Source organism: Nuphar pumila, chromosome 17 (assembly GCF_984573655.1).
Source record: "Nuphar pumila chromosome 17, dmNupPumi1.hap1.1, whole genome shotgun sequence".
NCBI classification, from domain to species: Eukaryota; Viridiplantae; Streptophyta; class Magnoliopsida; order Nymphaeales; family Nymphaeaceae; genus Nuphar; species Nuphar pumila.
In genome coordinates, this window is record NC_143265.1 from 51,992,740 (window position 1) to 52,017,017 (window position 24,278).

The following is a 24,278-nucleotide window of genomic DNA, read 5'->3' on the forward strand; positions in this document are numbered from 1 at the left end:
AACCTATACTGCTTTCTCAAGTAGTGATGTTGTAATAAACATGTGGTTTTCGATAAAATGGAACACTTAGGTGGTCAATGAGTTGCTTGACCACATACCTGCAACGTGCTTGGAGTTTTCTAAAACCGACGACTCATTATCGTCTGATTTCGCTGCTAAAAGCTTTTCTAAGTTTCGCTGCAAAGAAAAAAAAAGAAATTCATGAAAATTTTAACTTAGCTTTCTTTTGAAAATTCGGGGCGTTACACGTTGCATCCAGACTTGAATGTCCGATTAATACATAGACTCGTGTATAGTTTGTAAATTTTTTTTTTCAGACCCAACCCGAGTTCTGATTAAGACTCATAATTTTTTAATATAAAAATAATAAAAAATATGATTTTACCAAGTATGGTCTGAGTCTGGTTCATGTAGTTATTATCAAGTCTGGGTATGGTTTTTCTTATAATAAACCTGATTGCACCGTACCCAAAGCGGGGTCCAAGTCTGGTTCCACCTGATTCCAACCAAACCCGACCTGTTGACACCCTAGTTCGGAGACAAGCTCAATATCGTGTGCGGATGGTTTTTAGCAAACCAAGAACAACCTAAAATTTTGTTGGCCTCGGCTCGTTTCCAGTTTCAATTCAACCCCTTGGTCCTTGAGAGAGAGAATGCAGAGTTTGAGGAGCAAGGCGGGCGTCATATCGCGCCTGTTGCCACCACCGCCACTCCCACTCTCCACGACTATCTCCTCCTTTTCCTCCTCCGGAAGAAGAAGAACGACCACAGGGCCCGAGGTCGGCGGTGACGAGGAATGGAACGAGGCGTGGGAGTCGTCTTGGCTGCCGGAGGACGTGGTGGCGCAGAGCAGAGCCCCCTGGGAGGCCGACGTCCACTGCGACACCGGGCCCTCCTCTGTCGTCTTCCCCTCCCAGCTCGATCCCGACACCAAGGCCTTCGTCGAGGAGATGAACGAGAATTGGGACCAGCGGAGGAGCTCCAGGAAGGGCCCCGACCTGCCGTCACCCCCGCCAGCGCTGCCCGTGAAAGACCCGTCGAAGGACTACAGACCAAGGAAGCAGGCGATCCACGCTAGTATGTGGATGAAGGAGATCGCGAAAGAGGCGGAGGCGAAGCTGGGGACGCTCGCCGGTGGCCGCGATGACATCGATCGGCTGCTCGATAGCTGCTCTGAGTGAGTGCTCTTCTATTCTTCTTGTTTCCTCTTGTGGGTGGTTCGAATTTTGGTTTTCCTGGTGGATTTTGCTCGGTTGGTTCCTGGGGCGATGAGTTCTTCGTGTTTCCTCTTGTGCGTAGTTTGGGTTTTGGTGTTTATTATTGTGTTTTGATCCATTTTTCTTGGTAGCTGTCCGAGTAAGTTCTTCTTCTTGTTTCCTAGTGTGGGTGTTTTTTGGTTTTTTGTGTTTCTTCGCGGGTTTTCTCTAGTTTCTCAACTCTTTTGACGGAGAACTCATATTTTAGTGCATTTCCTTGAATCAGATTAGTAAAGGGTATAGGTCTTATTTTTTTATTTCTTATGTTGATTCGACTTCTTTTTTTGCATAGAAGTGATGCTTGTGATATTTGTAGAGATCGTCAGGCAGAGCCAAACAGGATCTAGATTTAGATTTGTATATATATATATATATTTTTAGTAAATCAAATTAAATTATCTTAATTGAACAGAATTGGGCGTTCTAAATGGGCTCTTACAATATTTTGAATCAGAAAACCAAGTGTCCATGTTTAACTAGATTACAACTTAGTTTCCAAATATGTACTCAATTAAATTAGGAAACTTAAAGGGACAACTTTAAAAATGATTCTAGTTAAATATCCTTTTACTTAAGGATTAAGAAACAATGGTAGACAAAAAACTTACTATAATTTTCAGATTATTAAATAGTTAATTGCCCCCTTTTTTAATAGGCTAACATGATTTTGATAGTTTAAAAATTATTATAAAAGAGCCTATTTTCAGAGGAATTCGTACGAGCACTCGGTTGGTACCCGTTTTCTTAAAACTGATGTCTTGGACTTGCTGGCTGGCGACTGCGAGCTTTGTGACTGGTTTCTCAGTTCTGAAAAGATGGTTCAAATTGATATAGATGATTTTTGTGTTTTAGACTATTTGACAGTTTGATTAAATTAATAAAGTTTGATTTATTTCTTTAGTTGATTCAATACACGATATGATTTGTGGTTTGGTATATTAAATCTGTAATGCCCCTGATCCTTGGGTGAGTTTCCGCAATTGTTTAAAAAAAAAATTCACTATTTTTACAAGGGTTAATTGGGGTCCTTACATGTTCTGCGTACCTCATACTCATTTTGTTTCTTTTGTCTTTTTCTGCTATTCATCAAACTTTAATTATTTTAGTTTATTCCTACCATGAATCCAAGACATCTAATAAAGTTACTGTGGATCTTAACTGGCGGCAAGTTATGAGTGAAGAATTGAATGCTTTGAAAAGAATGAAAGCTTGGGATCTAGTGAAACTCCTTTGAAAGAAGAAATATGGTTGGATGCAATTGGGTGTGTAAAGTGAAGGTCAAAGCTGATGAGATAATTCAACTGTACAAAGGAAGATTTATAGCTAAATGGTACCGTCAACAATATGGTGTAGACTTTGCACTAGTAGCGTATATGACCACCATTAAAACTCTATTGGTAGTATCAACAAAGTGTTTAGATTTGTATTAGTTAGATGTAAAGAATGCATTTTTGAATTGAGACCTTGAAGATGTTTCATATATGGAGTTATTACAAGGGGTGACAGATCAAGAAAAAAGAGTTTGCATACTCAAATAAGCTTTGTACGGATCAAAGAAAGCTCCTTAAGCATGGTTTAAAAAGTTCAGCTTTGTGGTAAAGAATCTTGGTTTTAGGCAAAGTTTTCATTATCTACCTTATTTGTGCCAACATCTGGTATTGGACATTGCCTATTGCTAGTTTATGTAGATGATATGATCATTGCAAGTGATGATCCACTTGTTATTGCAAATGTAAAGAGGAGGCTTGTTGATGCATTTGAGATGCAGGACCTGGAGAAGTTGAAGTATTTTCTAGGCATTGAGGTTGCATTCTAAACGAGGATATCTTCTGATTCAGCATAAGTATGCAGCTGATCTGATAGAAAGTCTAAATTGTTTGATGACTATAAACATGTTGATACTCCCATAAACTAAATTGAGACATGATGATGGTGAGTTGTTGGAGAAACATATTATATATGGGAAGCTTGTAAGAAGTTTGATCTATTTGATCATTTCCTTACCAGACATCACCTTTGCATTGCATGATGTGTATCAATTTATGAGTGCACCTAGGTCTGCTCATTTGAGAGTTGTCCTTAGGATTATTCAATATGTTTGTGATGTCATGCATCATAGATTGTTCTTCTCTGCATCATCAAAGTTGGAGCTGAGAGCATATTTTGATTAATGTTTTGGAGGATCATCTAAGAATGGATATTCTATATCTGGATTTTGCATTTTCTTGGGTGATTCGTTGGTTTCTTAGAAGGATAAAAAGCAGCAGAGAGTGACATTGTCTACTGCATAAGCTGAGTATAGAACTATAACTCAAACTGCTGCTGCAATAATATGGCCGAGTTTATGGGGGTGAAATTGACATGTGGGATGGAATTCTATTGTGACAATTGAGTGCCATTCATATAGCCAAAAATTCAAAATTCCATGAACATACAAAGTATATTATATTGTCATTTCACTAGAAGAGCATACTTAGATGGCATTATGTCTTTTCCTTATGTTTATCGCAGCAGATAGTAGAACATACCGAAGCCCACATCATGTAGCTCTATTTAACTTGAAAGATTATATGAGAGAGAGAAAGATGTAGACAATACAACCTCTTGGGCACCACAATCACCATGATCACGTGATGATCACACTTCAAAGGTCCAAGAACACCTTCGCTATGATACCATGTAATGAAACAAGAAGCCTTAACACACCTCACTCAAGAGGCACAAATCACACCCACAAATGGTTCAAAGCGCAAAAACCACTAAGGGCTTATGAAAAATGCAATCACAAAGTGAACATGTACAAGTCCACTATGGGACAATCTAAAAAGCACTAAGGCTTACACAAGCACAAGATTGCATACAATATCAAAAAGAGAGACAACACTTAAAAATAATGAATTTATTCATCAAGGAGCTTCAAAGAAGCTTACAAATACAAGGAGCCGTAAGCCCTTATTTATAGACAAGATCAGGTCAAGAGTGAGCCTTCAAATAGACGTTGGGAATGTAATATCTTGTAAATTTTTCATAAATTTTAAACTCAAAAATATAATTTTAAATTAAATATTTATATTTAATATGACAAAATTATGGAAAATATTAAATATATGCTGACGTCAACCTAGGTCTGGATATGGTCCAGGGCCCATCAATAAGATCTCTATATGGTATGAAAAAATCTGCGAAATTATTTGTTTTTGACTTTTAAATTTGAGTGAAATTCAGGTTAAAATCAAGCAAAATTTATCTAAGACCGTAGTTAGATCAGTTTCGGAACATAGATCTCATAGGAGATCTGTTTTATCGAAATCGGATATCGATTGGTTCAAAAAATGCATTTTTTCTAAATTGAGCGGCCTCTATTTTTTGGGTCTTTTTCGGTTTGGATCTGACTCGACCCGCTCCGTTGGATCGATGTTAATATGGATCTGGACCCAGTCTAGGATTCATATTGATTAGGACCCGATCTGGGTTGAGATCCAATTGGGATTGGATACAGATTTGGATCATGGGTCTAACTCAGATCCATAATCAATCCATGCCAATTTAAAACTAAAATGAATTTAAAACTTTAAAAATAAAAACATGAATTTAAAGAGTAAAGATGAGGTAGAATTCTACCCGACTTGGCCATCTAGAAGGGGACGTCCCCCCTTAATGTGGAATATTCCATAAGATAAGCCAATATATATATATATATATATATAATAAATTTAAAAGGATAATGAGAGATTGAGGTAGAGTTCTACACTCTGCCCCATTCATCTAGAAGGGGGTGTCACCCCCTCTAGAGACCTTTATATTATAAAATAGGTTGAGAGCCTCTCTCTCTCTAGAAATCATCCTCTAGAGAGAGAAAGAGAAAGAGAAAGAGAAAGAGAAAGAGAAAGAGAAAGAGAAAGAGAAAGAGAAAGAGAAGAGAGCGAAGAAGAAGCATCCTTCAACGTTTTCCTCCTTTTTCTAAGCTTTTCGTGAGATCAAGATCAAGGTATGGGTTTCTCTCCAAATCTGGATGAGAAGGGAGTTAGTGTAAGTTGATTTAAGCATAGGTTTAGAGAAAAAGAAATTTGGTTGCCTTAACATATACACGTTTTTTGGAGATTGTGGTTTTTAAAAATAAAACTTGTGTTTCTTTTTTGCAAAACTACTTTTGGGATTTACGTTTTAATCCAACCACACTTGTTTTTTATAATACCTCTTGTTTACCCTTTTTATATCACAATATAGGTTGGGTATCCTAGGTACTATTTCGTTTGAAATGTAAACATGTGTTTTTACAGTCTGCCGATCACATCTGATCATAAACATATGTGTTTACAGTCTGTTGATTATATCAAATCATAAACATGTGCTTACAGTCTGCGGATCATATCTGATCATAAAGATATGTGTTTTTACAGTTTTGCTGATCATATCTGATTATAAACATGTGTTTACAGTCCGTCGATAATATCTGATCATAAACATATGTGTTTAAGTGTATCGATCATATCTGATCATAAACATGTGTATGCAGTCTGCCGATCATATCTGATAATAAACATGTGTTTTTATAGTTTGCCGATCATATCTGATCATAAACATGTGTTTACAGTCAGCCGATCATATATGATTATAAACATATGTGTTCTACAGTCTGCCGATCATGTGCATCAATTTGATCATAAACATATGTATTTTACAGTCTGCCGATCATATGCATGAAATATGATCATAACCATATGTAAATCATGCGCATGAATTTGAACATAAATTTATATACTTTGCTGTCAGCCGATCATGTGCATGAATCTGATCATAAGTAGCTAAGTTTGTTATTTGTCGATCATATGCATGAATCTGATCATAAGTGACTATGGTTGCTGTCAGTCTGTAAAAACCCACATAAAAAAAAAATTAGACTCAGGTCGGATCTGGATCCGACTCGGATCCAAACTCGGTAAGACCTCCCCCCATGCTTATTTAAAGCATGCAGAGGGTAGGGTTTCTCATTCGAGAAACCCTCTCCTGCTGCCTTTCTCTCTCCCCGTCGCTCGACCTTCCCCTTCCCTTCCTCTCTCGAGCCCTCGCTGGAGTCTCGTCTCGCCGGCAAGCTCAGTCAGGCGATCACCTCCCCGCTCTCTCACCCCCTTCTTCCTCGGTTCGTCGGACCGCCTACGCCGATGTCTCCCTGAGCGACCCTGACTGCCTCTCTCTGTCCTCCCGATCGTTTCCCCCTCTGCGCACCTCGCCTGGCGGAGGGCCACCTTCCCCGGCAGCTCCGCGCTGGTGACCACCCTCCTCCATGGCGGTGCCCCCCTTCTGCGGTTGTTTCAGGTAACCCTTGACTCCCCTTTCTTTCTTCTGTCTTCTTCTGTTTTCTTCTTCTTCGTCCCTCTTTTATCTCTTCGGTAGGACGGCAGGGGCGATGCCCCCACCCCTATCGTCTGCTTTGGGTAGGTCGGCAGGGGAAAAGCCCTTGCCCCGGTCCTTTCTCCTTTAGCAGTGGAGGGGCTGAGCCCTCTCCCTACCTTCTCAAAATGCGAGGGAGGGGCTCGGCCCCCCTCCCTGTCTCCCTGTTTAACGGGAACACAAGGGAGGGGCTCAACCCCCTCCCTTTTTTCTTTTTTGCCAGGGAGGGGCGGAGCCCCCCTCTCTGTCTCCCTGTTTTACGGGATGCGAGAGAGGGTCTCGGCCCCCCTCCCCATTCCCTATTTCGCCAGGGAGGGGCTGAGCCCCCTCCCCGTCTCCTTGTTTTATGAGATACAGGGAAGGGGCTCGGCCCCCTCCCTATTTCCCTCTTTCGTCAGGGAGGGGCCGAGCCCCCTCCCCGTCTCCTTGTATGGGTTACGGGGAAGGGGCTCGACCCCCTCCCTATTTCTCCTTTTCGCAAGGGAGGGGCTGAGCCCTCTCCCTATCTCCTTGCTTCCCTCTTTACGCAAAGAGAGGGGCTGAGCCCCTTCCTACTCTTGTTTGGGCCTGGGGTCGGGTTTGGCTCATCAGCCGAGCCCACCGTTCACCTTTGGCCGCTGCAGGCAGGGCTGGGCCCAGTTCGACTATCGAGCCCACCTTTCTCTCCTGTTTTATCTTTCGAGCTTATTATATATATTCATGCTCTACTCTTTCGCAGCTCGCACGTCGGATCCAGTTCGGGCCCCATGGCCCGAGACTTTCACCACTTACGGTCGAGGCATGTGCAACCACGAAACCCTCAAGGTAGGGGAAAGTTGCACAATGGACTTTGGATGAACTGAACTAAGTTAAAACACTAAAAAAAAAAATTAAACAATTAAATATATATGTATATATATTTATAATAGTACGCTTTTAAACTCAAGGATGTAGTTTTGCGATCCTTGTCCTCGTTACTTTTTGTCACTTACTTTTGCCGCCGCGCTTTAGTGCACTGACTGATTTTCTTTACGCATTTATTTAGCTTGATATGCGGGTTCGCGTATCAAGCATTGCTTTCTGTCATTTACTTTCGCTGCCACGCTTTAGTGCACAAGTTGATTTCCTTTACGCATTTATTTGGCTTGATACCGGTTTCACGTATCAAGCATCACTTTCTGTCATTTACTTTTGTCGCCGTGCTTTAGTGCACAGGCTGATTTCCTTTACGCATTTATTTAGCTTGTTATGCGGTTTCACGTATCAAGCATCGCTTTTTGTCATTTACTTTTGTTGCCGCGCTTTAATGCACATGCTATTTGCTTTTCTGTATTTACCTGCTTACGCATTTGTTTAGCCGAAGTACGGTTTTTTACCTCGTGCATTGCTTTATGCAGTTATTTAAGCCGAGGTATGATTTCGTACCTCGAGCCTTGCTTACGTTTTCAATTCCTGATACGTCTATTTGACAAAGGTTACACACTCTTGCGCTTAATGCGCGTCTTCGCACTTTAAGGATTTCTTGTATCCTGCAGTCGTAGTGCATTGTGCACACCCTCGTTTTTCTCTGCTGACTAGCACTTGCACTTGCTTAAGTATAGTCTGGAGCGTAACCTATTTCGCTCATTTGTTTAAAAATGACACGAGTCACACTAATGCATTTTTGTTTCAAAAAAGGAATTCCTAAGGCGAATATGTGTTTTCCAAATGCATGGTCTTGTTAAGCAGGTTTTTGATAGTCGTTATTGCACGATTGCAACCTAGTCTTCCGAATCGAAGTATTTGAGAGATATGCTTTATCATTTCAGTTTCGTGTATCCGATACAACTCAGATGACCCCGATGAGGGGCACAAACTTGTGTTTTGGGGTGGTTCTTTTGAAAAACCCTTATTCCATTTATCGGGGCCAGTATCACGAGATATGCGTAGCATACGATACTGTGATAATCGAATGAGAGATATGTGGCGATCTTGCCTCGTTTGAGTTACACAGTGCTGTACTCACGATATGGAAGATAAATCATGTTCAAAATAAGATAAGTGGTTTAGCATATTTTAATTGTGCTCTTTTTCAAAAGATGTGGGTTTGCACGTGAGCATTAAAATTCTTAAGAAAATGATTACTTTTTGTGAATATAGCTTTCCAAATAAACAATTTTGTCAAGTAAAGTTTTAGAGTCTTTTTTATTGCGAAATAGTCTCCCAAATCGACGTATTTCGGAATAATGTTTTTTCTACTTCTGTTTGCGTTTTCGATACAACTCAGAACCCCATTTAGGGGCATGGGCATGAGTTTGGGTGAGGTTTTTGCTGAGAAACCTGTACCATTACTAATAACGCAAGACTTGCACAACATGTTGATGCTGCGATATATTGGATAAAAGATTCGTGGCAATCCTGTATCTTGCAATGTTATTTCAAATGATTAAAATATAGGATCTTGTCAAACTAGATTTTTGTTGCATCACTTCTTTTGCAAAACTTTGTTGTTGGGTTTCTTTTGAAGAAACCCATACCCCTCTCTTCGTAGCCATACTTTTAGACATGTACAATATGTTTAAACTACGTTGAGTAAGGTGAGAGGACTGTGGTCACCTCGATACGTGCGTTGGCACATTATTATAACCATATAATGTTGTTGTTTTGCCTATACTGGCAAGAGGCTCGTGTCGGTCTAAAGGACCAGAACATGTCAAATTTAAGCTCGAATGTTTACACCATGTACTGTGAGGATTTCTTTTGAGAAATCCAGACCCCTCTCATCGTGGTTGTACTTTTGAACATGTATGTTGCGTACTACGATGAGTAGGATGAGAGGTCTATGTTTACCTCAAACGTGCAATGACACGTGTTTAAAATCACATAATGATAGTGTTTTCACCTTCATATAAGTTGACCCCTCTCATCGTGGTTGTACTTTTGAACAATGAGTAGGATGAGAGGTTTATGTTTAGCTCGAACGTGCAATGATACGTGTTTGAAATCACCTAATGGTGATGTTTTCGCATTCACATGCAAGATGCTTGAGTGAGTCGAAAGACCAGACCATATAAAATCAATCTTCAATTAAGTAACACCTGGTATACCCATTCGACTCGTTGACTTTATCAAGAGAGAGAATGAAATGGTACAAAACTTTGATGGACAGGTTGTTAACAACTACCCCTCGGCAAATGACTCTGCGTCCCCAGTCATCGGAGTTAGGGGACAAGACTACCAAAAATTATCCTAGGTGGTAGATCCCATAGACTTCTGCAGAAGTAAGATGCATTCGTTGTCTATGAATGCCTTTGAAGATTTTCTCTTTTGGTCACTGACCGTCCCCTTAAGAGCGAACTCAGCTAGTTATTTGAGATATTGGAAATACATGGCATAATAGACCCCCGAACTAATCTCAGTTGTTTCTATGATTCATGCCTTGCGCATACCCACAGACCAGCTAATATCGAAACAAAGGTTATATGATTCACATTACTTGTTGGTTGCGCACTGTGCGCTGATTTACTGTTAATACCAGTTTTAACATTTCTCTTGCGTTGATTAGCTGTTGATGCTAGTAGTAGTTTTTCACTTGTTTAAACTGCTAAGCATGATAAAATTGCTTGTTGTGCAATTGATTACAGCTCGTAATCTACGAACTGTTCACATCTTATGACTAATGTAACTGTTTGTCTTATAAGCTGCTTAGATCTTGTGATTAATATAACTATTGTCGTGAAATTGCTTATATCTTATGATGGATGAACTATTTACCTTGTATTGGTTGATAGCTTATTTGCTCGCATAACAAATTACTCATATTAGAGATACTTGTTCATTTGTATAATTTATTGCTCGTGCTAGAGGTGGCTTACTTGCTTAAGTAAATCAACCAATTATGCTTGTTACAAAGTATTGCATATTGATTATTGCTTATTTCAGTTCCATATTGTCTCACTTGTGCACCTACCAGTTTTTAGTGAAACCGACCCATTTTATGATCACAGTTGATGTTTGGGTCTGTACGGACTGCGATGACGTGATGAAATCAAGATGAGACTCTTTCCCTGACGTTTCGCTTCTGAGGATAGTTCTGTAATTTTGCATAAAGGCTTTCTTGAAAACTCCTCTTTGTACAAGTCTTAAATTATTAAAGAATGCATTTCAGAATCTATTTGGTTTATTAAATATATTGAGTTTCAAATCTCTTGCGAAAGAAAGTTTGCGCTGTAATGCGCCCAAGGTCCATTGACTTGCTATTTCAAATACCATTTTCCGCTGAATTACTATTTAAAAACTCTGATAAATGAATGATTACAAAGCTTTCAAACTTTTCATAAAAAGTTACTAAGTCCTGGATTTTGGGGCGTTACAACTTGGTATCAGAGTAATAGGAAAAATAGTGAATCTTAATCATCCAGCATCTGCAATCGCACTGTAAGTATTATTAATTAGATTGCTTTATATTTATTTTGATTAGAGAAGTTTTGGTTTTTAGATGTCGTACAATAAGATGCCTGAGGCAATAAATGCTTTGACCGAAGCAGTTAAACAACTTCAATCTATGGTGCAAAACCTGAATCATAGCGTGGCTTGCGAAAGCACCCACCAAGGTCATCGAGACAACGGGATGGAATGCTATCAGGCTCTCCCGAGTCAAATGTGCCTCTGGGATCCTTGTGTTTGTTTCTTTTGTGGAAATGTGGGCCATTTTTATAGAAGAATGCCACCTTAAACAAAGTCACGTCAAGCGATAGTTGGCCGCACAAGGCCTTGGGAAGCGTCAACAAGATAAGAAAATCCGAGACAAACAATCAGTTAAAAATAATGAATGCAATAAACGACGACCTGATAATCTTAAAATTATAGAGACTCCCATTCAAGAAACAAAAACAAGCTATAGGAGTGTCTCGCCGTGTCTATTCTTCGGTGACAAATCAAGTAGAAGATAACGAATAAACACCCATATAGTCTTAGGCTAAGACTTTTTATGATTCAGTATGAACATTCGTCAAGACAAAAGTTCATCAATGAAATTACACATATATCTCATTCAACCGAGTTACTGGTTCTGAACTTTTTCATAAACTCATCATGAGTTATCCTGATCACTTTAAAAGCGTATATGTTTGGGGATCACACACACATGATGCACATTCTCGTTGACATCGATTAACTTAGACTATGATCTCTATAGTTAATTTTGAATAAAATTTTGCGGACGAAATTATTTTAAGGGGGGGTAGGATATAAAAACCCACAAAAAAAAATCGGACCCGGATCAGATCCGGATCTGACCCAGATCCAAACTCGGTAAGACCCCCGCCTGTGCTTATTTAAAGCACGCATGGGGGTAGGGTTTCTCATTCGAGAAACCCTCCCCTGCTGCCTTTCTCTCTCCGCGTCGCCCGACCTTCCCCTGCCCTTCCTCTCTCGAGCCCTCGCCGGAGCCTCGTCTCGTCGGCAAGCTCAGTTCGACGATCATCTCCCCTGCTCTCACCCCTTCTTCCTCGGTTCGTCGGACCGCCTGTGCCGATGTCTCCCTGAGCAACCCCAACTGCCTCTCTTTGTCCTCTCGTTCGTTTCCTCCTTTGCGCAACTCGCCTATCGGAGAGCCACCTTCCCCGGCAACTCCGCGTCAGTGACCACCCTCCTCCACGACGGTGGTTGTTTCAAGTAACCCCTGACTCCCCTCTCTTCCTTCTGTCTTCTTCTTCGTCCCTCTTTTCTCTCTTTGGCAGGACGGCAGGGGCGACGCCCCCACCCCTGCCGTCTGCTTTGGGTCGGTCGGCAAGGGCAAAGCCCCTGCCTCGGTCCTTTCTCCTTTAGCAGTGGAGGGGTTGAGCCCTCTCTCTGCCTTCTCAAAATGCGAGGGAGGGGCTCGACCCCCTCCCTGTCTCCTTGTTTAACGGGAATGCAAGGGAGGGGCTCAGCCTCCTCCCTTTTTCGCCAGGGAGGGGCCGAGCCCCTTCCCTGTCTCCCTGTTTTACGGGATGCGAGGGAGGGTCTCGACCCCCCTCCCCATTCCCTATTTCGCCAGGGAGGGGTTGAGCCCCCTCCTTGTCTCCTTGTTTTATGAGATACAGGGAAGGGGCTCAGCCCCCTCCCTGTTTCCTTCTTTCGCCAGGGAGGGGACGAGCCCCCTCCCTGTCTCCTTGTATGGGTTACGTTGAAGGGACTCGACCCACTCCCTATTTCTCCTTTTCGCAAGGGAGGGGCTGAGCCCTCTCCCTATCTCCCTGGTTCCCTTTTTATGCAAAGAGAGGGGCTGAGCCCCTCCCTACTCTTGTTTGGGCCTGGGGTTGGGTTCAGCTCATCAGTCGATCCCACCCTTCACCTTTGGTCGCTGTAGGCAGGGTTGGGCCCAGTTCGACTGCCGAGCTCACCTGCCTCTCCTGTTTTATCTTTCGAGCTTATTATATATATTCATGCTCTGCTCTTTTGTAGCTTGCACGACAGATCCAGTTCGCGTCCCATGGCCCAAGACTTTCACCACTTACGGTCGAGGCATGCACAATCCCAAAACCCTCAAGGTAGGGGAAAGTTGCGCAATGGACTTTGGACGAACTGAACTAAGTTAAAACACTAAAAAATAGAAATTAAACAATTAAATATATATGTATATATATATATTTATAATAGTACGCTTTTAAACTCAAGGACGCAGTTTTACGATCCTTGTACTCATTACTTTTTGTCATTTACTTTTGCCGTCGCGCTTTAGTGCACAGGCTGATTTCCTTTACGCATTTATTTAGCTTGATACGTGATTTTGCGTATCAAGCATCACTTTCTGTCATTTACTTTCACCGTCACGCTTTAGTGCACATGCTGATTTCCTTTACGCATTTATTTGGCTTGATACACGGTTTTGCATATCAAGCATCACTTTCTGTCATTTACTTTTACCGCCGCGCTTTAGTGCACATGCTGATTTCCTTTACGCATTTATTTAGCTTGATACGCGGTTTCACGTATTAAGCATCGCTTTCTGTCATTTACTTTTGCCACCGCGCTTTAGTGCATAGGCTATTTGCTTTTCTGCATTTACCTGCTTATGCATTTGTTTAGTCGAAGTATGGTTTCATACCTCGTGCATTACTTTACGCAATTATTTAAGCCAAGGTATGATTTCGTACCTCGAGCCTTGCTTACGTTTTTAATTCCTGATACGTCTATTTGACCAAGGTTACGTACTCTTGCGCTCAATGCGCGTCCTCGCACTTTAAGGATTTCTTGCATCCTACAGTCGCACTGCATTGTGCACAACCTCGTTTTTCTCTGCTGACTAGCACTTGCACTTGCTTAAGCATAGTCTGGAGCGTAACCTATTTCGCTCGTTTGTTTAAAAATGACACGAGTCACACTTATGCATTTTTGTTTCAAAAAAGGAATTCCTAAGGCGAATCTGTGTTTTCCAAATGCGTGGTCTTGTTAAGCAGGTTTTTGATAGTCGTTCCACGATTGCAACCCAGTCTCCCGAATCGAAGTATTTGGGAGATATGCTTTATCATTTCACTTTCGTGTATCCGATACAACTCGGATGACCCCGATGAGGGGCACAAACTTGTGTTTTTGGGTGGTTCTTTTGAAAAACCCTTATTCTGTTTATCGGGGCCAGTATCGCGAGATATGCGTAGCATACAATACTGTGATAGTCGAATGAGATATCCGTGGTGATCTCACTAGTGCTGAACTCACGGTATGGAAGATAAATCATGTTCAAAATAAGGTGAGTGGTTTAACATATTTTAACTGTGCTCTTTTTCAAAAGATGTGGGTTTGCACGTGAGCACTAAAATTTTTAAGAAAATGATTCCTTTTTGTGAATCTAGCTTTTTAAATAAACAGTTTTGTCAAGTAAAGCTTTAGAGTCTTTTTTATTGTGAAATAACGGTCTGGTCGCCTAAATCGACGTATTTGGGAATAGTGCTTTTGCTACTTCTGTTTGCGTTTTCGATACAACTCAGAACCCCGTTTAGGGGCATGGACATGAGTTTGGGAGAGGTTTCTGTTGAGAAACCTGTACCATTACTAATAACGCAAGACTTGAACTGCATGCTGATGCTGCGATATATTGGATAAAAGATTCGTGGCAATCCTGTATCTTGCAATGTTATTTCAAATGATTAAAAGATAGGCTCTTGTCAAACTAGATTTTTGTTGCATCACTTCTTTTGCAAAACTTTGTTGTTGGGTTTCTTTTGAAGAAACCCATACCCCTCTCTTCGTAGTCATACTTTTAGACATGTACAATATGTTTAGACTACGATGAGTAAGGTGAGAGGATTGTGGTCACTTCGATATGTGCATTGGTACATTATTATAACCATATAATGTTGTTGTTTTGCCTATACTGGCAAGAGGCTTGTGTCGGTCTAAAGGACAAGAACATGTCAAATTTAAGCTCGAATGTTTACACCATGTACTGTGAGGATTTTTTTTGAGAAATCCAGTCCCCTCTCATCGTGGTTATACTTTTGAACAGGTACATTGCGTACTACGATGAGTAGGATGAGAGGTCTATGTTTACCTCGAGCGTGCAATGACACGTGTTTGAAATCACATAATAATAATGTTTTCACCCTCATAATAAGTTGACCCCTCTCATCGTGGTTGTACTTTTGAACAATGAGTAAGATGAGAGGTTTATGTTTAGCTCGAACATGCAATGACACGTGTTTGAAATCACCTAATGATGATGTTTTCACATTCACAGGCAAAGATGCTCGAGTGGGTCGAAAGACCAGAACATATAAAATGGGTCTTCAATTAAGTAACACCTGGTATACCCATTCGACCCGTTGACTTCATCAAGAGAGAGGATGAAATGGTACAAAACTTTGATGGACAGGTTGTTAACAACTACCCCTCAGGCAAATGACTTGGCGTCCTCATTCATCGAAGTTAGGGCACAGGACTACCAAAAATTATCCTAGGTGGTAGATCCCATAGACTTCTGCAGAAGTAAGATGCATTCGTTGTCTATGAATGCCTTTGAAGATTTTCTCTTTTGGTCACTCACCGTCCCCTTAAGAGTGAACTCAGTTAGTTATTTGGGATATTGAAAATACATGGCATAATAGACCCCCGAACTAGTCTCAGTTGTTTCTATGATTCATGCCTTGCGCATACCCGCAAACCAGCTAATATCGAAACAAAGGTTATGTGGTTCACATTACTTGTTGGTTGCGCACTGTGCGCTGATTTACTGTTAATGCCAATTTTATCATTTCTCTTGCATTGATTAACTGTGGATGCTAATAGTAGTTTTTCACTTGTTTAAACTGCTAAGCATGATAGAATTGCTTGTTGTGCAATTGCTTACAGCTCGTAATCTACGAACTGTTCACATCCTATGACTAATTTAACTGTTTGTCTTATAAGCTGTTTACATCTTGTAATTAATATAACTGTTGTCGTGAAATTGCTTATATCTTATGATGGATGAACTGCTTACCTTGTGTTGGTTGATAGCTTATTTGCTCGCATAACCAATTACTTATATTAGAGATACTTGTTCATTTGTATAATTTATTGTTCATGCTAGAGGTGACTTACTTGCTTAAGTAAATCAACCAATCATGCTTATTACAGAGTATTGCACATTGATTATTGCTTATTTTAGTTCCATATTGTATCACTTGTACACCTACTAGTTTTTAGTGAAATTGATCCGTTTTATGGGCATAGGTGATGTTTGGGTCTGTACGGACTGCGATGACACGATGGTGATGAAATCAAGATGAGACTCTTTTTCTGACATTTCACTCCTGAGGACAGTTTGATAATTTTGCATAAAGGCTTTCTTGAAAACTCCTCATTTGTACAAATCTTAAATTATTAAAGAGTGCATTTCAGAATCTATTTGGTTTATTAAATGTATGGAGTTCCAAATTTGTTGCGAAAGAAAGTTTGCGCTGTAATGCGCCCAAGGTCCATTGACTTGCTATTTCAAATACCATTTTCTGCTGAATTACTATTTAAAAACTCTGATAAACGAATGATTACAAAGCTTTCAAACTTTTCACAAAAAGTTATAAGTCTTGGATTTTGGGGCGTGACACAGTCGATCATGTGCATGAATTTGATTATAAATAGATGTTTGCAGTCTGTCGATCATATGCATGAATCTGATTGTATATAGATAGTTTGCAGTCTGCTGATTATATGCATAAATCTTATCATAAATAGATGTTTGCAGTCTGCTGATCATATATATAAATTTGATAATAAATAAATGTTTGCTGTTTGCATATCATATGTATAAATCTGATCTTAAGTAAATCGTTTGCATGTTTGCTGATCATATGCATAAACCTGATCATAAGTAGATAGTTTGTAGTCTGCTGATCATATGCATAAATCCGATCATAAATATATAAGTTTGCAAGCTTTCTATATACATGTGTATGTGCTTGGTCAAATGCACGTTCTTTTTTGTTTTGTGAATGTGCATTGTGAACATAAATTTGTGTATTTATGTGTGTTTTATGTTCACTAAAATTTTGCAATGGCATGAATTATTTTTTAGATTTATTAGTGGTTGTATGTGAACTATTGTGAGACCTATGTATGCCAGGAACATATGTTGCTTATGTGATATTGAAACTGTTTATGCATTGTAAAATGATTTGAAAATTATTGGTTTTTTCAACATTAATTGCAGGCAAGAGCCCGAAATTGTTATTGCATGTGGATTTGCATAACTGTTCTTGTATAAACAAGTTGTAATTGATTAAAATGGTAAAAGAGACAAGAACAATGTAATAATGCTCTTCTTTGATGTCTCTTTTATAGTGTGAGAATCTTAGATGATGGTCGTGGGGGACCGTGAGGATACTAAAATTTCGTGTGCAATTGTTGTCCCTAAGAACCCGACGTGAGGTTTATGTTCCCGACCACGGTTTTAGGGAGCTTTCAGCTATTTTGCCTGGGGGTGGTGTTGGTGACTCAGCTGTAGTTATTAGTATACCAAGAAAGTGGCGTAAATAGTTGTGGATTTTTATTGATGTCTTGGCAGAATTCTTAATGTTTTGATGGATGGTGAGGATTCCTAATATCGTTTAGGAAATAAGTGTGAAACCTAGTAATTAAAATACAAATTGTGTGTTAAGATATAACTGGGAACTACCTTAAACCTCGGAAACTTTGCTCGTTTTGAATATTCGTGGGTTTGTAAAGAAAAGTGAAAAATAAAATTTGTGTGCATTTAATAGGGACATTCATGCAAAAACAACTCTGATAAATAACTTAAGTTATTCATGCATGTGCATTGATTTATGCATCATTTACTCTTTAGCATTAGTTTCATGCATTCCTGAATGCTTGATTTAGCATGATATTGTTGTATACTTGAATGATAAGTTAGTTCTGGTAAAACATTGTTTGCGATTTCCTCTTAAATTTGTGCATCATTTAATTTATGCTATTTTCTTTATTGTTAGATTTTTAGAGGAATTCGTACGAGAACATCAGTTCTTACCAGTTTTCTAAAACTGTTTTTCAAGCACTGAGGCTCAGTGATGAGTGAGACTGGATGACTGGAGGACTCGAGGTTTTGTGATTTGGTGGTTTAAGTTCTGACCAATGCAGGATTAGATGGAGTCGATTTTGAATTTTTGAACTTTCTTGATTTATTGATTAAACAAATGAAGTTCGATTTATTGTTTTTAATTGACTATGCTTGTAAATGGTTTATGGAATGCATGTATTAAATCTGTGATGTGTCGCTGGTCCTTAGGAGGTTTTCCGCAATTATTTAAAAAAAAATTCACATTTTTTCAAGGGTCAGTTGGGGCCGTTACAGGGAGGCTCCCAACAGTCATATTTGTGATCGTTGGGAGTACTCCCAACGACTATATGAAGGCATTTTACAAGAATGCCCTTACACAAAGAGATTAAATATAAAAATTAAAAGAAGAATAAAGAAAAAACCTATTTTCTAACATGTATAAAATAACCAAAATGCCCCTAGTGGACAACCTAAGTTACATCATTAATTATAGTTATATATACATATATCTTGAATATATAGATAACTATATATGGACTCATATATATAACTTAACACCACTTCCCATTCCGTAATGGCTTTTTATGATCTAAGAGAGCTTTTTCTCTCTTTGTCTTTATGAGATTCCTCTTTTGTAACACCATCTTCTCCACAAATGGATTTTGTGAGAATAGGTTGAGGCTTTAATATGGAGCCATCAACATAGTTCCACAAATCTTTGTCCACCAAAATTATTTTCATAACGTTGGACCACATGTTATAGTTTTTCTCATCAAATTTGATAAGAATAAGCATAACTATTTTTTAGGCCATTGTTATAATATCTCGTAATTTTTTCTATATTTTTAATTTTATAAACATAATTTTAATTAAATAATTATATTTTGATCTTTAAAATTGAAAATAATATAAAAAGACATATATATTGGATGACGTCAAGTGGACCTGGACCTGGTCCAAGACCCATTGACGAGATCCATAATATATATATATATATATATATATATATATATATATATATATATATATATATATATATATATATATATATATATATATATATATATATATATATATATATATATATATATATATATATATGGGATGCCGTCAATATGGATCTGGACATGGTCCAGGATCCATATTGACTAATACCCATGAATGTATACATATATTTTGTATGGGCTGAAATCCCAATGGATTCAGATTTAGGTCATGGGTCCAGTCCTGAATCCATCCATAAATCCTTAAACATAAAAAGGAATTTAAAACTGTAACTAAAGCAATATATATATTTTAAAACAAGATAAGATTGGGAAGAGTTCTACTCATAGTGGAGCTCTAACCCAAATCTACTAGAAGGAAGAGGGGGAGGTGTCACCCCCTAGAAGAATCCTTTCTATAAAGAGAGACTAAGCCTCTCTTTCTAAAAAATGTTGGAAAAAAAATGAAAACAAGAGATAGAGAGAGAGGGCTGAGTTGAAAAGAGTGAAAGAAAGAGGGAACGAGGGGCGTCACCTCCATTGTTTTCTTCACGTCTCTTTTCGCGTATTTTCAGCAAAATAAGGTACGGGTTCTCTTTTTCCGATAGAATGAGGGTTTAGCATGGGTTAAATCTCGCAGGTTATGGAGAATATAAGACTGATTTTCTGCAGTCTTGAACTTGAGGTTTTCTTTAATTTTCAGCATGCCTACGATTTTTTACGTGCATATAATATGTATTTTCTGTATTCTTGATGTTCTTTCTTGATTTTCTTGCCGTGTGTAATTTTTTGCATGGTCATGACTCATAACTTGTATTTTCTGCAGTCTAATGTGTTTCTTGCTGTATACGATTTTCTGCATGATCATAACATGTATTTTCTGCAGTCTAATGTGTTTCTTGATGCCTGCAATTTTGCTGCACGTGTGGTCTGCGTTCTTGAGCAGATTCGTAGCAAAGGACATTAAATACATATGCTGTCTGTGTTCTTGGGCAGATTCACAACACATGACATGTAAATACATGTGTTGTCTGCGTTCTGGATCAAATTCGCAGCACAGGACATGTAAATACATGTGCTATCTGTGTTCTTGAGCAGATTCGTAGCACAACACAATATATATCCTGTCTGCTTTCTTGAACAAATTCGCATACAACAGAAGTTACAGAATATATATATATATATATCCTAAATAGTTATTCGTCTGTGAATTTAACTATTTGACTTCTTGACAATATGGTAAGGCGGTTTCACATGGTTCAGTGTGCATGCATTAAATTGTTGTGATTGTACCATGCATCATGCTATGAACATGAAATTTTTGTTATTTATGTGTGTTTCATGTTCACTGAAAATTCTTGCAATGCTATCTAGTTGTTTGAACTACTGATGGGCCATTGAGGGCCGTGACCATGTGTTGCTTTCGAATTATTAAATTGTGATTTTTGCATTGCAAAATGATTTATTGGAAAATAAAATTTTTTAATTAAATTACACTCTTGATGAAAAAGGAGCAAGCACTCAAAATTTGTTATTGCATGTGGATTTGTATAATTAGAGACGAAACAATGTAATAATTTTATTTTCTGGTGTTCCTCTAAAAGGGTGAGAATTTTGGATGGTGGTCATGAGGGACCGTGAGGATACTAAACACCATGTGCATTTCTTATTCCTAAGAACCTGATGTGTCGTTTGTGTTCCTGGCCACGGTTGTAGTTATTGGTATGCCAAGAAAGTGACGTCAATGGTTGTGAATTTTCATTGATGTCTCCGCATTAGGTGTGAATTCCTGATATCGGCCAGGAAATAACTATAGAACCTAATAAATAAAATACAAATTGTGTGACATATGCTGTTAATAATTTATGATTAAAACCTAAAAAGTTGAGAATATCAAGGTAGATATTGTAGACTAGGTCAACCAACTGATTTGACCTAGTAGGAGGGTCAACTTGGACGAGTCATTGGGCCAACCCATCAGGTTTTTAAACTATGCTCTGAATGACAACCACAATCATTCACCTTGTATGCCAGCTGCCAGACCAATGTGCACTGTAGAAACCAATCTTTGCCATGGATTATGATACTAGGTACCTGTGAACATATGATTTCTTTAGGATGATCAGTTGATCTTTATGGTTAGTTCTTGGTTGAATAAGTGCATTCCATTGCATAGTAGAGTGGGGAAAGCGAAAACACACAGAAACCGTATGAGTACAGTGCAAATGTTGGAGTGGTAAGCAGGCAACAAGAGGCCAACCAAACAGGGTCTAGATTCAAGCTGTTACTGAGGTGTTGCAGCCTCCCCTCCATTGATACACTGAGGCTACTTTTTTTTTTTAAACAAGAACGCTGGGGGTTACCATGATTTTATATTAAAGAATATCGCATTTACAAAAGATTTCCCTCAATGTCATGATTATTGGATGCACACAGGTTTATAAACCTCATAAGATGTTTATAGATTGGTCATTACAAGCTTGGATAGATTACATCCATTATATACTAGTATTGTCAGAGTTATTCTTTCAGATTGATACGTTCAGTCATTTTCTTCAAAAAAATAAAAATAAAAGAAAGGATAAGCATTCAGTTATTGTTTGCAGAGATGACCACTTGCTAAACCGGGAATATCTAGTCTCTTTTCGCCAGCTCTGTGTTCCATTTTTGTTAAAGTGTCTGCAAGGAGACGGAGAGTGCTATTTAGCACCACTTTTATCATATTTTCCTTTTGTTTGTCTTTAATCTACACTGTTCAATTGGGTATGATTGATGTAGAACTTTAGTCTTTTCACTTTCAAGCAAAGTAGAAACTGCAGTTTCATTAACCTACATTTTTCCAGAGCAAAGAATTGGAAGTGAAATCTTTGGCCAAACCAACCCTCCATGTATCTTAATCTACTACTGGAATGAGGACTGAGAGATTATCAGGCACCTAAGTTACTATATTCTTTTTATGAGCGCAAAGGATATTCTCATCCTTTATCAATGTCAGATTTAGCAGCTGCTGCTTCTTTGTGCCTAGCATCTGCCAGATCAGTCAATTGAAGACTTTCCATTCTGGCTCCTTTCCTGTTCTGCAGTAAGTATGAAAACAGGCTCATTAGGTTTCTAATTCAAATTATATGTAAGACTAGCACAAAGAGGATTCTGGTTCGTGTGGTTCTTTTAGCATATCTCAATTTTGATTTGTTCATTGTGTGAGTAACTTGGATCATGCATGCATTAAGAATGTGGAAAATATTGGATCGGGTGAAGATGACGACATCTTGTCATCCTCCATGACACCAAGGTAACTAGCATTGGGATTCACTCTTATAATTTTTTATAATTTTTATAGCAACATTTGTGTGTCAGGATGTTTGCAGTCTGTGAACCTTTCCAAATACCAGCTCAATCATTATATATGGTTTTAATAGATTTAAGTTCCTGAAACTAATTGGAGATGGGTGAGGGCACAACCCAGTAAATGGTGTTCCCTTATTTTCCATTTTTGAGAAGCATGACCTTGGGGACCGCTTGAAGGAAGCAGTGGATCTTACTCAATCATTATATAGTTTTAATAGATTTAAGTTCCTGAAACTAATTGGAGATGGGTGAGGGCACAACCCAGTAATGGTGTTTCCTTGTTTTCCAATTTTGAGAAGCATGACCTTGGGGACCTCTTGAAGGAAGCAGTGGATCTTACTGTGATATATAGTTTTAATAAATTTAAGTTCCTGAAACTAATTGGAAATGGGTGAGAACACAACCCAGTAATGGTGTTTCCTTGTTTTCCATTTTTTAGATGCATGACCTTGGGGACCTCTTGAAGGAAACAGTGGATCTTACTTAAGATAGATATGGTTATCAAAACATCGTGGAGTACATCTTGATGACCATGCTTGATGAAATTTACATAATGTCGTACATAATTTGTTATAATGTGGCATGATGTGAGAAGCTGAGTTACTGCATTGACCAACCTCTGAATTCGATTGTTAATGTCCCTTAAGAAATAAATACTTTAAATTTTAATCAGCGCTTGCTTGCTGTCCTGAGCAGTGTGACAAGCTGTGATGTGCTTTCGTTATTTATCTTGGCTCTGAAAGCTACTTTGTTCACTAAAATATGTGATATGTATGTATAGCAGATGTGACCTCCACTTAATCATTATAAATTTTTTTTATACAGTACGATGCCCATATTTATGGTATGATATTGTAATTTATTGATTATGAGATGGCCTCTAATGCTCGTTTGATCCAGGATATTTGACCATGGAAGTAATGAACATGATGATTTTAAGGTTCCCAGCACTTCTGACTTCAATACAAAACCTGAAGGCTGGGAAACCACTTCAAAGCCGCAAGATGGTAATGTGTGGAATTTAACACAAAGGGAAGATGATATTTTACTCCAAGAATTTGAAAGACGAATTGCTTTTAGCAAATTCCAGGTACATTAGTCTTTTCTTAACTATCAATGGTGTTGTATCTTTTATCTGTTTTTCCCCCTTCTAGGAGAAAAAACAGCACTGTCATCTTCCGTTGCCACAATCCTCACCACCGCCATTTCTACTGTCATTTTGATTTCTTATTATAATACATTTGCAGATTGCTAGTTTTATCAAGTCCCATATATTTAGCCGCAGAAGGCCTGTTGATGGATGGAAATACATGATTGAAGAGTTGGGACCAAATGCTAAAAGGGGAAAAGGCAGCGTGACAAGATTGCCAAGTTTATCTGATACATCAACTCAACCTTTCAAGGAGGAGAAGATTGTAATTAACAGCAACACTACTCCATACAGAGGGAGGTAGTTCATTGTGTAATGTTTACCGTAGTTTATGCAGATGGTCTTGTCAAAATACGGATTAAAGAGATGGTTAGCTTTCATTTCTTGGCAGCCCTAACTTTTTTCCATTGCCTTCACCGCTATAAAATATTTATTGGCAATTCCTCCAGATTTCCATCTGATGCTCCAGCTTGTTTGAATGTCACATAAATGGCAATCCTCAGACATCAGTGCTTTTGTAGCTTTTTAATATACATTAGGCAACAAGTATGTGGGGTAGGGCCTGTGGCTCAAGTGGGTCGGTTCGATCTGTACAGTTGGACTATGCATAAGGACATGAACTTAACTTAGATATTCTAAGCTTACTCACCCGGCAGAGCCTAGTGCTTGAGGTGGCC

The 24,278-nt window shown here is 38.8% G+C and overlaps 1 protein-coding gene across 1 annotated transcript; it reads left to right on the plus strand.

Moving 5' to 3' along the window:
* The first annotated feature begins 634 nt into the window (after window positions 1-634).
* Window positions 635-24,059, plus strand: LOC149811961 (mucin-like protein). The gene is made up of 3 exons (XM_089992668.1): window positions 635-1,177; window positions 23,352-23,541; window positions 23,699-24,059. Exons 1-3 carry the CDS (start codon window positions 654-656, stop codon window positions 23,903-23,905), a joined length of 921 nt encoding a protein of 306 aa, XP_089848794.1. The 5' UTR covers window positions 635-653; the 3' UTR covers window positions 23,906-24,059.
* The last annotated feature ends 219 nt before the right edge of the window (window positions 24,060-24,278 follow it).